Raw genomic sequence first — 16,460 nt, 5'->3', positions numbered from 1 at the left:
TCCATGGTGGCAGAGCTTTGCTCCAGCAAACGGAAGCATTTTGTAGTTCAATGAAGCCACAATAGCTGAAAACTTGCGTTAAGTAAAGACAGATCTACTGCTGTGGTTAATGTGAGGCCTTAAGTAGCAGCAGAGATGAAAGTGCTAAAAAAGTGAAGCAGCAGCAAATAATTACACAGTAAATATGGCTTTCACTCTTCAGGATAAAGCACATATGGTCACTGCCTTACTGACAGTCCCCTCGGCAGAGCTGGGGGTCTGTCTCTGCCCCACTACGGAGGGACTTGGGAAGCGCCATCCCTGAGGAGCACGCAAGGGCAAGGGAGGACTGCTCAGGACACGGATCTGGTCCTCAGCACCTGCCAGCAGCCACAGAGCCCATTGAAAGCATCAGCAGAATAACCCCTTGGTCTCCCCCCGTGTTTGGTAAGCCGCAAAATCATCTCAGCCCTGGAACAAAATGAAGACCTAGAACTGAATTCCCGTATCCACTAATCACCCAGAAACACGACTGCCCAATTACCAGCATCCGCGTCTCCCACAGCAGCCTTTCCCTCCTGGAGAAAACACCTCTGGGGAGCCCAGCCCATGGGCTGTGCTACAGAAACACCCCAGGCTGAGCTGCTGAAGTTAATTCCAAGAGGCAGGAGCAAGCCCTGACCCTCTGCAGATCTGTGAGTCTGCAGTAAAGCTTTTTAGCTGTTGCAGGGCACACACAGGCTGTCCCGTATGTCATCTACCCTTGCGTTGTCCTCTTCTCTTTGCACAGCGGTACCCAGGTGGTACCTCCGGTTGCCTCGTACCCTGTGGTGCTGAATACCCGCAGAAGGAGAGGGAAACTCATTGCCTTGAAGCTGCACACGCTGTGAGCCACTGGTTTGTTTTGGACGTCTGTAGTATGGACCTGTGCTTCGTGGGGGCATTAAACCCACCCTGTGGGACTCGGGTCTCGGCGTTGCACCAGGAGCTGTGGCACCCCTATGAAGCGGGCTGATCTCACTTTGCATGCTTTCTTGAGCTACAGAAATGAGGTAAGCCATGACCGAGAGTCTTCCTTAACAGTGAGTTCAGCTGAGGAAAACTTTTGACACTTCATGTGCTGCTGACAGGCTGCTGGGAGCATAAAAATGGGATTTGGGCTAAGCAACCAGCTAGGTGATAGCAACGTCCCTCTTGGAATGAAATTCTACTTTGGCGATCAGCAGAAAGACAGATGTCTCCCTAATTATGCCTGAGATAGGCTGAAAACAGCAGAAAGTGAAGTTCTGCAAGAGTTTCCAGAATTTTGCTTTACCATTCTGCTTTTTGGTAAGGTTGGGAGGTAGAGAGGAAGAGGAACCCAGTATGTTTGACACAGACCAACTGCTGCGGCTCTGTGAGAAAATATATAGGCGTGTGATGGGCCAGATAGATAAAAGAGCACAGCCTGGGAGATTACCCCGCCGCCGAGCTGTTGGGCCAGCTTGGCAGGTCAATTAAGTATGGATTGTATTTTGGACTTGGAAAACGGAGCTATCTAGCAAAACTCGCCTGATGGGCTGGCGTGTTTCTGCGTATGAAGTGTGTGTGGTACAAGGCTTAACTCAGAGCAGGATGCTGGTGTGGGGCTTGATGAGCCGTAGCGTGAGGGCTGCTGATTCGTGTGGCTTACTGACCCCGCTCAGCATCATGAGAGCCACTTCTGTGACAACCGGTTTCCCAGGGGTCAAATTTGCTGCTTCTTTAAGTTATTCCCCGTCACTAACTAGCACCAGCTTTTGCAAGGCGCCTCTCTGGGGCTGCAGGCGTTGGCGTGGAGGGGTGCGGGCTGGCCCCTCGCTGGCCGGCTGAGCCGGCGGTGGCATGGGGAGGTCTCAGTGGGCTCATCTAGAGCCAAAGGGCAATTGCAGCACCTTCCTGGGCATTTCACAGAAGATCTGCAGTTCTCACTTATGCTTTAATGTGCCCATAGGAAGACTGAGCTTAGTTTCTTGACTGAGCTCAGCCTGTCTCAGGTGTGATTCTGGGGAAGGCTGTCTTTTGGCTGGACTGGAGGTCCAGGATTTGGGGTGATGGATTTAACGGGAGCTTCAGCGCCTGATTCTGGAAGTGAGGTGTCGCTTGCACTCTTTTTTTTTGTCCGTTGTGTATGTGCACGTCATTTGCCAAATGCGCCAGCCAGGAAAAACAGGCTCTTCTATTACATGCCTGCTCGGGAGCTCCCAGGCTTTGGGATATTTGCTTTAGGCCATGCATCCCTGCCACCAGCGGCTGCTCTTCCCATCGGACAGCTGAGCTGGGTGGCAGGACATCCATGCACCTCCAGAGAGAGGCAAGTGTCTGCTGGCGGCTGGCAAGGTGCTGCATTAGTACTAATGACATGCGGTTTTGTGCTGATGAGGCTTGCCTAGACCTGCCCTCGATGCTGGCCAATATGTTAATGGGATAACTGCGTTTGTGGCATCGTGCTGTTGAAGCTCCACACTCCTTTGGTAGACTGCAAGTTTAGCCTGGGGGAGGAGAAAGCAGGCCCTACGCTTGCCTCGCACAGCTGAGCGGCTGCAAAGCCCTCGCAGCAAGCCCACAGTTCCTTTTGCAGCTCCAGAGACCGAGCGCCCGCAGGGCTGCAGCCAGGCTCTCACCTTTGCAGGAGGGAGAGCGCACTGTGTGCAAAACGGAGAGGAATCTGCAGGAGTTAATGGGGGGGGGGGGGGGGAAATAAAAGTGAGAGGAGACAAGGCTGGCCACACTTGCTCCATGAAGCTCTTCATCCGTCCCTGTTTCTACTTTCTACTCTCCACCACTTTGCTCACCCTGAGCTCACACCTCAGAAGACATCTGGTCTTTGCCTGCGCTGCATCTCCCGTCCCTGTCTCTAACCCACGCCGCTGCCTTACCAGCTGCCTCCGCCTTTTCGTTTCCTTCTCTGAGCAGCTTCTTTGCAGGGCTTTTTGCCCCAGGCCCTTCTTTGTTTGCTCTTAAAGGTCAGTGTGGCTTTCCTTGTGGCTGCAAAGGGCTCAGTGCTTGCAGACCTCGGACGCTCGCTGGCTGCATCTCAGAGCAAGCTTCCTCCCGCTGGATGCGTGTAACCTTGTATTTTAAAGACTTCAAGTGGCACACTGGTCCTCCCAACAGCCTTGCTGCTCATCACAATTTATTCTTCCACATTTCAATCCATACCAGGCCCATGTGGCTGAATATCATCCCTTGAGACTGCTGCTGAACGCGTGGGGGACCCGGTGACAAAAGATATGGCCAAGGTACCCCATGCCACCTTCACCTCGGTTTTTACCAGTAAGGCTGGCCTTCAGCAGTCCAAGGGCCTGGAGAAAGTCCACAGCAAGGACTCCCCCCTTGGTGGGAGAGGATCAGGCTAGGCAGTACTTAAGCAAACTGGACATGCCAACGGGCCCTGGGAGGATGCACCCGTGAGTCCCGAGGGAGCTGGCTGACAGCACTGCGAGACCACTCTTGATAATCTTTGAAAGGCTGTGCCAACTGGGAGCGGTTTCTGGAGACTGTAAGAGAGCTCCTATCCTCAGAAAGGGGCAAGAAGGAGGACCCAGGGAACTATAGGGCAGTCAGCCACATCTCAATCCCCGGGCAGGTGATGGAGCAGCTAATCCTGGGAACCATTTCCCAGCACATGAAGGACAAGAACGTGATCAAGAGGAGTCAGCATGGATTTATGAATGAGAAATCCTCCTTAGCCAACCTGATAGCCTTCTGCAATGAGGTGACTGGCTTGGTGGACAAGGGGAGAGCAGTGGGTGTTGTCTACCTTGAATTTAGTAAGGTTTTTGATACCGTCTCCCATAGCATCCTCATAGAGAAGCTGACAAAGTATGAGTTAGACAAGTGGATTTAGCAGTTCTGTAGGTTGAAAACTGGCTGAACAACCGGACCCAGACACGGTCCTGGGAAACCTGCTGTAGGTGACTCTGCGTGAGCAGGGGCTTGGACTAGCTCATCATTAGTGGTGGACTTGGCAGCACTAGGTTAATGGTTGGACTTGATGATCTTAAAGGTCTTTTCCAACCTAAACGATTCCATGATTCTGTCTCCAGAGGCACCTGCCAGCCGCAGCTATTCTGTCATTCTGGGATTCGGCCACACCATTTGTTTAGAGGGAAAAAGTGTCACAGTTGCCCCGTGTACAGGGGTTGCTCAGAGCCTACGGGATGCATATCATGGCTACCTGAGCTGATTTAACGTTACAAACGCAGCACAGTCAAGATTACAGTTGGCTTCAAGCTGCACCTCTTTGCATGTCAGCAGGCTGGAAGAGCTTGCTGTCAGCTGGTTTCCAGACAGCACCTTCTTCACTGGGACTGATCAGGTGAATCTGACTCCTTTTTACCAATTGCTTTTTTTCTCTCATTTAATCCTAGGTGGAGAATTTCAGGAATCCCCCCCATATGCAAAGTTCTGCGCAGACACCTCCACTGAGCACCCACATGAATATTGGTGACGGCCAGGAGCACCATGGCCTCAGCAAAGCCCTCTCCTTGCCCGGCCTGCCCCGGCATGCTACTGCCCAGATCAGTAGTTCTGTGGGCAGCACTCATGAGTCTTTCCCCATTGCCCTTGACTGTAGTGGGGTGGCAGTTTGTCTCCTCCAGCCTGGGGACCGCAGAAGGGGGTGAGCAGCCATCAGCTGCTCCGTGCACATGTTTGCTGCATCCTGGGCTTGGTCCTTCTAGGGCTGGAGGGGTCTCCGGCCACTGTCTGCAACAGGGATGCTGATTTTGACTAGAAAATGCAATTTACTTTTTCATCTGCACAATTCTGATTTTGAGCAGAGACTGATGATCGTCCCTTTGTGACTTTGGGGTTGCAGCAGCGTGGGAGTGGGAAGCCAGAAGGACCTGGGGCCGTGCTTGCAGGCAGTCTGTGGCACGAGTTTCACGTCCGCTGATGGTTGCCTACTCTTCTTATCTGTCTCCGATCGCAATAAGCTGCACTGGTCTGAAGCGGCAGATGTGCGAACTCCTCTTTGCAGCCAATATTTATAGGTTTGTGCTGCTATGTTCGCTATTTGGTCTCTCTCAGCCCCTCAAAAGGTGCAGGGTGCAAAGCAAGTGCCAGAAATGCTTTTAAAATACTTGTGAAAGGAGATAATGAAGAGGTGGGTATGGATGATGGGGACGTGGTGGGAGCAGCAGGTGGGCAACACTCATCTACGGCAGTTCATCCGTCCTGCAAGCAAATGAAATATCTGCCTGGAGAACGTAAGCTTCATCCTTCAGTGTCTTTCTGAAGACACCTTCGGGTGAACGGTCACCCCAAGCGTTGCTGTTGCACGTTGATGCATCCATTGCAGCTGCCAAGGGCTACCCAAGCGATGTCCTGCTCCAGGGAGGGAACATCCCTGGGGAAGGACAGAGCTGTTGTTCCTTTTCACAAATTGCATTTTCCTGCTCGTGTCTTGCGCCCATGCCTTTGCACTGCTTTCAGTTGCTTTTAGCTTCTCAGACGTCCCACGCTCACGTAAACTGCCCGCAGAATGCAGCAGCCCTTCGCTGCGATGACCAAATGCCAATGGATGTGTGATATGACCCCGCAAATACCCGGCCCTGCATTGAGGAACCAAGTGAATGGGAACAGAGGGCCTGCACTCCACTGGGCATGGAGAGAGAGAGAGAAGTTAAATTAAAAATGAAAATGCACAGTTGGCCACAAAACAACGTGAAAGGCAGAATCTGAGTGGGAGCAGCCTCCCCTTTAACACACAGACCAAAAAAAAAAAACAAAACCAAGAAGTTTTGCTTGGCATACAGTTTGCACTGAGCTAGTTGTAAGCTCCACTTGTATTAAAGGTCATTGTCCTTCCTGTCCGAAAATGTCCGTCCTCCCCGCTGGGGCTGCAGGTTAATGACACGGTTGCTGCCTAGGCTCTACCCCAAGGTGAGGCAGCCTGGCCAGGGCATAGAAAACTCCTGAAATCAGCAGATGTGACAGATTACAGCATGAGGAGCACCAGAACTCAGAGCTGGTGTGCAAGGTGCAGCTGGGCTTCACGGTGGCCAAGGGGAGGGAAATGAGAAACAACTGAACTTCTCAGATAACCGTGGGGCACTGGGGACCTCTTGGGGAGCAGACTTGCAAGGCCAATACTGCCTAGGTAAAACCAAATTGGCAGTACAACAAAGCTGAGATTGCCTAGGTAATGTGTCAGGAATACTAAATTTGGGGATGGATGTAGCAAAATGAGAAGCAATGGGGGAAAAGTAATTACAGGCATGTTTATTCGGAAGGAGACAGGTAGAGAAAAGAAGGGTCAAGAAATGGCAAAAGGGATGGCAAGGCTGGCATGGGGCTGACCATGACATATGGGTTGGATGTGCTTTGGCAGGCAGGAGGCGTGGGCTGGGTGCTTTCCCTGGCTGGCAGGGAGCACGCAGATGGGGCTGATGGGTATCACCATGTTGGTGCTCTGGACCCGAACACCTCTGCATCCACCCACCTTTACTTAATGCTTTACACACAGCTGTCCTGTCCCAGCATCCATCTCGCTCTGGTTTTGGTGATCCATGGGAGTCAGACAGGACCAGCCACGCTTGGGAGGGCAGGAAAGCTTTCCCCAGTGCTCTGGGGCAGAGCTCAAACCTTCCCAAGTCTCTCATCCCTCTGCTCTTCAGTCTAGAGCATGAAACTTGGTCCCCAGCTGCTCCTCTGGTCCCCGGCGTGTCTCTCCCTTAAACTGAAATTCCCTTTGCAGAAAGCGTGTGGGACACGGGTGATCCCAGCCCACATCTGCCTGGGTGGAGGAAAAAGCTATTCGCAGTGGGACAAGTGTTTCAGAGCCTGCTTGAGCCCCTAGCCACCACTACAAGCAGGCTGGAGGATGAGTTCAACCTCTGCTCTGCTCAGGGAGCTGGGCTGCTCTCCCAGGGGCAGGGTGGAAGATGACTGAGCTGTAAGAAAGGGACGGGGATGGATCTTCTGGCCTCAGGGCATGGAAATGATCTGGGACATCCCCTGGAATTTATATTGCAGCAAGAACTGAAATAGGAAACCCCTCCTGGATGCAGAGTTGAGTGGGTTGCTCCCCCTGGTTTGGCCTGGCCATCAAGCTCAGCGTTTCTTGCAATGGGGCTGCTTCTGGGGTGCGTTGTAGCTCTGCCCGTGTGCCCCTTGGGGATCCCCCTCTGCCCTGCCCTGGCAGAAAGGCCATCCAGGGTCGGAGCGCCGGGAGCCGCTGCTCCCAGTCGTGGTGCCTGCTCTGCCTTCCCGTGCTGCCTGCTCGCAGCCGCGGGGAGCGGCCGGCTCCCGCTGGCGTCGCTGCCAGCATCAGCGAGCACGGGGGCGAGAGCGGGGAGCTGCCTCCTGGGAAGGGTCCCCGGGCAGAGGGGCAGGAGAGGAGGCAGCGAGGCAGGAGAGGAGCAATCAGCAGGAAAACAGTGAGTCTGGAGCCAGTCCAGGCTGGGATTATCCACGGCACTGCCCTCATGAGCATCGTAAATCCAGTCCTTAGGACTGCGACAGCTCCTCACACGGTACAGCCTGACCTGTTATTCTCCTTACAGCATGGACTTTTAAGGGGGTATTTTAAAAGCGCGGCAATTTGGGGGCCATTTTCCCTTGACAGATGCTGATGTGCCATCCTGCAGAGCTGCTGGGGACCAGCTGGGTGCTCCTTGCAGGTAAATTGTCCCCAGGCTGGGCGATGCCATCCAGTGGGCTCCGGGCCAGATCCTCGCCTGTTGCAAACCCACAGAGAGCCTGAGGCTTCAGCGGAGCTTTGCGCTTGTGCATGGGGATCTCTGGTCCATATAAGTCAGACTTTTTAGATGGGGCAAAATGCTTAACCTGAAAGGGAAATGTGTCTCTGCTTCGCTGTCCAAAGACAGAGGAGGGAGAAGCAGCTCAAGGGCTAGAGGCACAGTGCCAAGGCTAAAAGTCTACTGCAGAGAGATTTATACTGGGGCTGATATATGTAATAACACAAAATTTATTGCAGTTATGCTCATGTGAGCAATCTCACTGTGGTTGTTATATATGCACTGGCTGCCCTGAAGCACAAATGTAGAAAGATTTTCAGGGCAAGTATCTAAAACAGAAGAGAAACCCATTACAATATACCCAGATTTTCCGATGCCGTGGTGTTAGTGAGCTCTGTTTGAGTGTCTATAGAGCGAGCTTTGGATATTGCAGTTGTAAAATGACACCTGTGATTGATTAAATATTTTCTCTTACCTCCTGCTAGTGGTGCAGCATGTTCTGTGTAAAGTGTTCTCCTAGAGCAAGGGGATTTTCAGTCATGAGATTGTTTCTTCTCCCCACACTTCTTACAGTTTGGGGGGCATGAAGGCACAAAAATAAAAACTGACAGCTCTTTCTCAACGTTATGAGAGTGAGAAATGAAAATCATCAGGTGAGCTTGGTTTACTTGGATCGTTACGTGTATTTTCTTTCCCACTTGTGCTGCAAAATTACTAAGAGAAAGCACCAGTCAGAGCATAAGGGACGGTTTTCAGGATTGTTTGCAGAGACGGCAGGCGGCAGTGTAAATGCACATGAACATCTGCTTATCGGGGCAGGAACCAAGACACGGTGGAGAGAGGAGAGCAAACACAGCCTCTGCAGCTGGTGGGTCTGCGCCGGGAGCAGCCGGCCGCCCGAGGCACGCGCGCCCTGCCTGCCGAGCGTCCCTCCGCCTCGCCGCAGGCAGCCGGGTGTTCGGGGCCACCGGCGCTGGAAACGTGTTTTCACGATGTCTCTTTTGTCGGGAAGCGTGGCTGCGGTGGCTCGGTGGCGGGACGGGATGGGATCGCTGCTGCCAGGCCCCGTCTTGGCGAGTCTCAGACCTGGCACTCCTGTGCCAGCCAGCTTTGGCGAGGAGAAGAGGGCCTTTAGCAGAAATCCTGGTGCCTCCTTCACAGCAGCCTCTTAGGAGGGCTAGGATTGCCACTGGCAATTAACTGGACCTCTGCCTGGGTAGATAAATACCCTTTCTTTCATTTCCTCTGCCTAGGGCTGGCTCCTTGCTTTAAACCCTTTAACCTCAGCTTTTTTTTTTTTAAAGAATCTGCTTTACAAGACAGGACCGCAGTAGTGAGTTCTGCCTGGCTTTCCTAGAAAGCTCTTTTTCTGGGGGCTGGGAGCTGTGACCTACCCACAGCAGCTCCTCTTGAAGTCCTCAAGTGCCTGTTAGAGCCCAAGTCATGACAAGCCCAGAAATTGCCGTGTGTTTGGGGACACAGCTGCGTCCTGCTCTGCTGGGAGTGTGTGGACACTTTCAGCCCCAAACAAGACCAGGAATTGGGAATGAGCCATGGAAATTAGGATTAGAGAGTCCCTTCTGGGCACAGACTGGGAGGAAATGCCTCCCAAATACACACAAAACTCAAGTAGATATGGCTCGCGGCCCTGCACCCAGATACCTCCAAGCACCCTGTGCTGTATTTACCACCTGTATCAGCTCTGGCTGGGACGTCTCCCTGCCTGGTAGGATGACGGGCGATGGCGATGGCTTTGTGAGAGGCTGTGACCAAGCGATCCGGGTACTACACGTGTGGCCTTGGCACAGGGGCTACCAAAGCCTCTCCCAAGCCGTGCCAACTTGCTCCATCTCCCCAGATCATCTTCCCTTTTCCTGCCATCCAGGGCTGCTGGTGCTTTTGCAACAGGCTGCAGAAGCGATGGGACCCCTCGAGAGAAAAGCCGCCGCTGTGGGATCCTCGGTGCTGCTTCCTGGGCCGGATAACGTTACGCACATCTACTCCATGCGGTGGGAATACCTCAATGGCACCAGCTCCCGCACCATCCTGCAGTACTACAGGGGGTCTCACAACCCAGCCATCCACGCACCCTACACAGGACGAGCCATTTTCCATCCATCCAATGGATCCCTCTTGCTGGAGGACGTCCAGAAAAGCGACAGTGGTATCTACAAAGTGACTGTCAACATGGGAGACAGGGAGAGCCTGAAAATCCTGCTGGAAGTCCTCAGTAAGTGGTGGGCATGGGAGGGAGGAGCGGGGTGATGGATGCAAGCCGATCAGTGGTATTATTTGACTGTATATGGACCATCGGCCGGGCAAAGGGCTTTGGAGAAGGGATTTGAGCTAAGTCTAATGGTCCAGTCATAGTTTGTTTGAATGTGCCATGCATGGAGACATCACCAGGGAGACTTTGGGAAGAGGTTCCCAACCTGTCCTAGGGGAGAAGATCTGGTGGTGCTGCCCAAGGAGACCTTCTAGGGTGCCTGGCTGTTACAGAGGGCTGGGCTCCGTCCTGGAAAGGCAATTCCCCCCCTTGTTTTCTACTCTCAGTGCAGGGATGGAGGGGCCGGTGGGATGCCATGTACCCGCTGCCACCTGCAGAGAGTAACTCTGGCAGCCTTTGCGAGGGGGACCTGGCAGAGCTGATGGAGCCAAGCCCAGCAGGGTGGGCTTTATGGAGAAGTCATAAAAACAATCTCCTCCTTGGATGATACTGACTGACAGACTGTTTGCAATTTGTAGGCGCCAGCTGCTGTCGCAGAGATAAGAGCACGCTTTAAATAACACATAAATTCCTCCTCGATGTGGCTCTCAGCAGTTCCCTTAATTTGATGTGGTGTTTTCCTTTTGTTATTGCCATAATGTTACCACAGTCCTCCACCACCCATTTCTCCTTTCCACCACGTATAAATCTGAATGGGATCTGCATCCTTTTCTTCTTTTTACTCATTTCCTGATATAGTTTTAAATGCCCTGTATTTACCCAAACACAGTAAAAGCAATGACTCAGCTAGAAAGAAAAACACCAAACCCAGACAGCACAAAAGCCCTGTGCAGCACAGGACTTTCCACGGGAAAGGCACCTGCGATGGCACCATCGCAGACTCAAGGATGCTGCGGTGATGATTGCAGCCCAGATCCCCATGGATCCAGGTCATGTCTGAGAGAAGTGCTGGTGTTTCTGTCCCCTTCCCAGAGCCCGTGTCTCGCCCTTGGCTCCGGAGCAGTGCTCTCGTGGCCCGGGCCACCGGTGAGGTGCTCTGTGAGGTGGCAGAGGGCAGGGTGGACACCATCGCCTGGAAGAAGGACGGGCAGCCCCTTCTCCCGGACAGAGGATTCCACCTCTCCAACAGCGTCAGCGTTTTGTACCTGAGGTCAGCGAAGAAGTCAGACTGTGGCTCCTACTCCTGCAACGCCAGCAATGGGATAAGTTGGCAAGAAACCTCCCTGAACGTCACCATTGCAGGTGATCGCTGCTGGGGTTTCACCTCCCACCACTCTTCCTGCTCCCCGCCTTTCCCTGGAGATCCCTGGGTGGTTTCATCCCATCCCTCCATCGCCCAAGGTCCAGCCACGCTCCTGTGAGGCTGTGGCCCCCATGCTGTTGACAGGAGCTCCCCATCGTAGGATGATCAGCAGCAATTCCTGGTCTCTGATACCACCAAGGCACCGTCCTTGGCAGGATGGGCGGCAGCAGATTGGCTGTTTCCTCTTGGAGAAGGTCCCAAGTGATGGCCCTTGGCCAAGGTGATGGTGAGAAGTACACGGGCAGGGGGGTGGTGGCCAGGAAGCCCGTGGGCAGCTCACGTCCCAGGTTGGACATTTCATGGACCACAGCCTGCAGCAGAAAGCACTGATTTGGCCACCAGTTGGCAAATAAATTGAATCTGCCCTGGTGATGGAGGAGCCCCATGGCCCACCAGAGCCATCCATGCTGGTCCTGCCGGTGGCCTGACTCCTGGCTCCTCGTTTGTTTTTTTTCCAGGTCTCTCCCCTCCCTTGCAGCATGTGCTGAGGATTGCGGTCGTTGCTGTGGTCTTTGCTGCCGTCTCAGGATGGGGATTAATTTTTCCTGTCTGCCAGTCCGAAAAGCTAAGAATAAGTGAGTCTGCAGTCAGGGTGCAGCTAAACCCTCATTTCCCTTGTCTGGTGGAGGAGAGCAAGGAGCGTGGCTGTGGGAAGAGCTGGCAATCAGCTAATTACCTTTCCAGCTGTCTAAACATCTTTCCTTCTCCTCACTTGGCAGGTCTTTGTAAAAGTAAAGAAACTTCCCTCGGCAGATTTTTTTAATGGCAAAAACTGATTTTACTTTGTTTTCAAGCTAGGTTAGATCCTGCTACTTCCCGGGCATTTTTGTTGTAGAGAGTTGAGGTGATTGATACTTTAATAGAAAAAAATGTTTCTCAGGAGCACTTTTTTTATTACAAGGCTCCATTTTTAAGGGAGTGTGTTTAATAATACACTGTTCCAGGGGTCACAGAGCCCTTTCCAGCTACGCACACTGAAGAGCGGGTCAAACCCAGCGGGCCCCGGCCAGGGATACCCCACAGCATCCCGGGTGGGGACGGGCTGCGTCCCACCCCGAGGAAGGGGCAGGGACTGGCGCGGGACATGGCGAGGGGTCACAGCAGTCACCCCACGCTGCTCTGGGTGTCTAGGGGGGGAGCTGTGGAGATGGCTCAGCGCCTACACCTGCGGGCTGGTGTGCATCGCCTCCATCCTGGCAGGCACCGCCGGGATCCTCTGGATGCGAGAGGAAGGTAGGAGGTGGCTGCGGGGCGGTTTGGAGTGGGGGACGGTGCTGTGCAGACCTTTACTCTGTGCAGGGTGCAGCACGGAAAAACAATCCTTGCTGTGCAAACCCTATGGGGTGAAGACCTCATGGGAGATGTAGAGTCTGATGGGGGTCAGAGAGCAGGGCGGTACCTCGGAGAGGGAGGGTCATGCAGCCAAACACGTGGGGATGGACCCAGCCGGAGCGACACGTGTCTTCCCCATGTGCGATCTCAGCTGGTCGTGGGGGCCTGGACCACCGTACGCATTACACACCCATCCATACAATTAATATAGTTATTCCCCTTTACCCAGAACCCTTTCCCAGAGTTAATTGCAGAAGGGCAGTTAAAGCAATCAAGGGATGGAGAGGCTGCTTGCAAGGATAGGTTGAGTCAGGAGAGGGTGGGAACGGGGTATGATGGAGGGTTACAAAATGATGAAGGTGGCAGACAAATGCAAGAACTGGTACTCTGCCTTGTCCTGTTTTCTTTCAGGCCCTTCTGTTGCGATCATATTGCCAGAGATCGTCCTTACGTACGTGATCGTGGTAACCTTCCTGGTCTCCGCCACTGTGACCTTCCAGCCTACAAAGCTCATCCAACTGAAAAGCAAAACAGGTAAGCTGTTTTACCAAGGATAGCAGGGAGGGAGATAAAACTGGTCCACGGGGTTTTTATTTTATCCAAAATCTCATCCTTAACTTTTCAAAATGAAAACTTTACTTCTGCTTCTGTGCTAACTCAGGCTGGTGGATTCCACACCAGACCATGGCTGAGGGCAGACCCCCGTCCGCCTCTCATAACACACATTACCACCATCACTTTGTTGTCTTTCCCTCGGCCAGCGCAGCGCACGATGGGCTACGCTGCTCCCGGAGGAGTGGCTTCGGTGGTGCTGACGACCAGCTTCCTCATAAAGAACATCCACCATCGCCACGGTGAGAGGGGATGCTCCAGGGACCACCCCAAGGATTTGTCACGCTGAGGCTAAAACTTGTCCACGATGTGTAATCCCAATATCCCTTCAACTCAGCCATTTGGAGTTAGACCTGCTCCAAAAAAAAAAAAAAATCCAACAAATTGGGAGTTTTCAGGGAAGTGATATCTTTGCAAAAGAGAAACTCATTTTCACACACACCCCCTTTTTTTAATTTTTTTTGCCTGTGTGCATGTTTTCACGGTGGCAATTTGCCTTTCTCCTTTCTCTCCTTCTGCTTTGGACCGCGTTTTGTGCTGACACCTGGCTTGTCTGACCACAGAAGAAGGATGCACAGAGTTTGTGGACATGACCGCCCTCACGGTCAGCACGGCGGCCGTCTCGGCCCTCCCGCTCCTCGCCATCTTCCTCTGCTGTAAGTCTCCCTGCTCCTTCATTTCCCTGCCCCTCCGAGTGCCTTATATTTAGCGAGCTGGTTTCCCTCTGTCCCCACGCGACCAAGCAGCCATGTGAATTATTTAAAAATTATTTGTTTGGCTCTTGTGAAGACCCCAAGACCTCTCCATTGACCGTTTCCCTTCCCCGGTGAGCCCCAGACACCACCCCCCGAGTACAACATGCCGTCCCGTGCGTTCGGTGCCTCTCACGCTTTCTCCTGATGCCTGGGAACAGACTTGTCCTTTCGCAGATCACACGACTCAGGGGTGGCTGAAGGAACGTGACTCCGGTTGGGCTGGCAAGGAGAGGTAGAGTCTCTATTGCCTTTTTCCATGTAAATTCATACCAACTTGAAGTGAAAAGAGCGGGATATGGAAACTATCCCATGCCTCGTTTTAAGTCCAAGCCCCTAAGAAAGACGCAGCCCAGCACTGCCCTCCCAGCCCCTGATTTCATCCTGGGTTCGGAGCAGGGAGCTCGGTGGAGGTCCCCATCCAGCAAAGCGCTTGAGTGCCTGCTCAAAGCTCCCCACAAATTTCTCCCTCACGGCCTCAGCCTGAAGCCTTTAAGCCTTCATTCCTGCTGGTTGCATCCCAGCACTTTTGGATTTCAGCCGTGCTGTGGGTGCATGAACCAGCCTGCGTGCCCTGGGGGAACGCCCCTGGAGCATCGCAACCTCATGGCCCTCAGCCAGCTTCTCCTTGCCCCAGCCAAAACCACCCTGAGATACAGAGGAACGAGTATCACACCCATGGCTGTTTGTAGGGGCTTGTTGTGTCTTTGGGCTGTGCGAGGGTGGGCGCGGGGAGAGGCCACCGCAGCCCTCACCTCTGCCCGGCGCATGGGGCAGGTCTGGATGGGCACAGCGGAGCCCCCCGGCTCCAGCAATGCTCAGCACGTCCCACCTCTTCCTTCCAGGTCCTTTGAAATGTCTCAGCCCAGCAGCAAGGATGCTGTTTCCACCCGTTAGAGGTCGGTTGGGGTGTTTCTTCCTTGGCTGAGTCAACTCCATCTTTCTCCCTGGTTCAATGGGTTCAGGGCTCTCGGTTTCAGTGGGTTTGAGCCTCTGCAGGACCTGTAATAAACAGCAATGAAATGAACTCATTTCTGCCTTTTTTTTTTTTTTTATTTAGCACAGAGCCGGGGGAGGCCAAATGCACGTTTTTCACTTTCTTGCTCTGTAAAACCAGGCCCTAGAGAAGCGCCTTTAGAAATACTTGCAGGAGTCTTTCTAACTAGTTTATCGCAATAATGAGGCCACATCTTTTTTTAAACTTATGTGGGTAACCAAATGTGCCCACCCCACCCTTTCCCTTGCCATGCTTGACTTCTCGCTCCCCGGTGCTGATGATTTCAGGGCATGTTTTGGGGGGCAGGGGGGTGTCAGGCTCTCTCCCCCTGAAGCCACAGGTCTATGTGCTGCCTGTCCCCTTCAGTATGGGCCAGCATGGCCAGGGGATGGCTGTCCCCGCCACCGCGGGACCGGGGCCAGCAGCCGGCTGAGCCTGCTCATTCATCTGCTTCCTTAAATGCAAATCGCTCTACACAAGCCCTGACCCCGTCTCAGGCAGTGCTGACATTATCTCCTCTGGTCCCTGCTGGGTTTTCCTGCCTACGAGGCCCAGCTGTGGGGTGGTTGTCGGGTGGTGATGGGCAGGGTGGAGGCAGCCCTGCCTGCGCTTCTGGGCAGGAGAGGTCTCGCTCCTTGTGATCAGCAGGAATTTGGATCCTTATTTATTTCGTCTCTTATTGGTCTTCCTCCTTGGTTTTTCCTGCCTAAACAGGCGGCATCACATCCACATCTCAGCCCCGCCCCGCTTCCCCCTTCCCCCGCAGGAAAACAGCAGCTCCCGGGCCTCTCGGAGTGAGAAAACGGGGGGAAATCCTGTTACCAGCAGGAACCATACTTTCTACGGACAGCGCGACTTAGGAGGAGCACCCCAGCTAGCAACCAAGAACCACCCAGCCGCTCGCTCGGCCTCCCGCTCCCAGCGGGGTGGGGGAGAGAATCAGAAGGGCAAAAGTAAGAAAACTCGTGGGTTGAGATAAGAACGGTTTAATAATTGACATAAAATAAAATATAATAATAATAACAACAACAATAACGATAATACTAATAATTGTAGTGAAAAGGGAAACAAAGAGAGGAACAAAACCCAGGGGAAACAAGTGATGCAACTGCTCTCCACCCGCTGACCGATGCCCCGCCGCCCCCGAGCAGTGATCGCTGCCCCCCGGCCAACTCCCCCCAGTTTCTATACTGGGCATGACGCCATACGGTGTGGAATAGTCGGCCAGCCTGGGCCAGCCATCCTGGCTGTGCCCCCTCCCAGCTCCTTGTGCGCCTGGCAGGGCATGGGAAGCTGGAAAGGCCTTGACTGGTGTGAGCACTGTTGAGCAACAACTAAAACATCCCAGGCTGTTATCAGCATTTTTCTCACGCTGAATCCAAACCACAGCGCTATGCCAGCTACTAGGAGGAAATTAACTCTATCCCAGCCGAAACCAGGACACATGTAACTGAAGATCAGGAGTTAAGTAAGATGGAGACTTAAGAAAAGTATACATTAAAATCAAAAGTGGAGGGTTAGGCTCTGAGCGCCC

General features: G+C 53.3%; 1 protein-coding gene across 10 annotated transcripts; it reads left to right on the top strand.

The window, feature by feature from the left end:
- The first annotated feature begins 6,317 nt into the window (after positions 1-6,317).
- On the top strand, positions 6,318-14,936 carry LOC148056629 (uncharacterized). Of its 10 annotated transcripts, none has more exons than XM_087748143.1 (11): positions 6,318-7,478; positions 7,571-7,625; positions 9,589-9,933; positions 10,903-11,080; positions 11,692-11,808; positions 12,365-12,466; positions 12,977-13,099; positions 13,327-13,419; positions 13,741-13,833; positions 13,967-14,164; positions 14,775-14,936. In XM_087748143.1, exons 1-11 carry the CDS (start codon positions 7,431-7,433, stop codon positions 14,824-14,826), a joined length of 1,404 nt encoding a protein of 467 aa, XP_087604269.1. In that variant the 5' UTR covers positions 6,318-7,430; the 3' UTR covers positions 14,827-14,936. The 10 variants fall into 10 exon arrangements, with proteins under 10 accessions (XP_087604269.1, XP_087604271.1, XP_087604273.1 ...); XM_087748145.1 differs by having other exon boundaries at positions 10,903-11,172; positions 14,107-14,164; XM_087748147.1 differs by lacking the exon at positions 7,571-7,625.
- Positions 14,937-16,460: the final 1,524 nt, after the last annotated feature.

Source organism: Nipponia nippon, unplaced genomic scaffold, assembly GCF_047370975.1.
Source record: "Nipponia nippon isolate SJK-2023a ecotype South Korea unplaced genomic scaffold, ASM4737097v1 scaffold_12, whole genome shotgun sequence".
In the NCBI taxonomy this organism is placed as follows: domain Eukaryota; kingdom Metazoa; phylum Chordata; class Aves; order Pelecaniformes; family Threskiornithidae; genus Nipponia; species Nipponia nippon.
This window is presented reverse-complemented; position numbering and strand designations above follow the sequence as displayed.

What these genes read in the sequence shown, in the direction of transcription:
- LOC148056629 (XM_087748137.1), top strand. Translation starts at nt 9,147, where the DNA reads ATGACAAGCCCAGAAATTGCCGTGTGTTTGGGGACACAGCTGCGTCCT. An exon ending in GTCAGCGTTTTGTACCTGAG is followed by an intron (nt 11,081 to 11,691) that starts GTCAGCGAAGAA and finishes TTTTTTTTCCAG; the next exon opens with GTCTCTCCCCTCCCTTGCAG. An exon ending in GGTTGGGCTGGCAAGGAGAG is followed by an intron (nt 14,165 to 14,774) that starts GTAGAGTCTCTA and finishes TCTTCCTTCCAG; the next exon opens with GTCCTTTGAAATGTCTCAGC.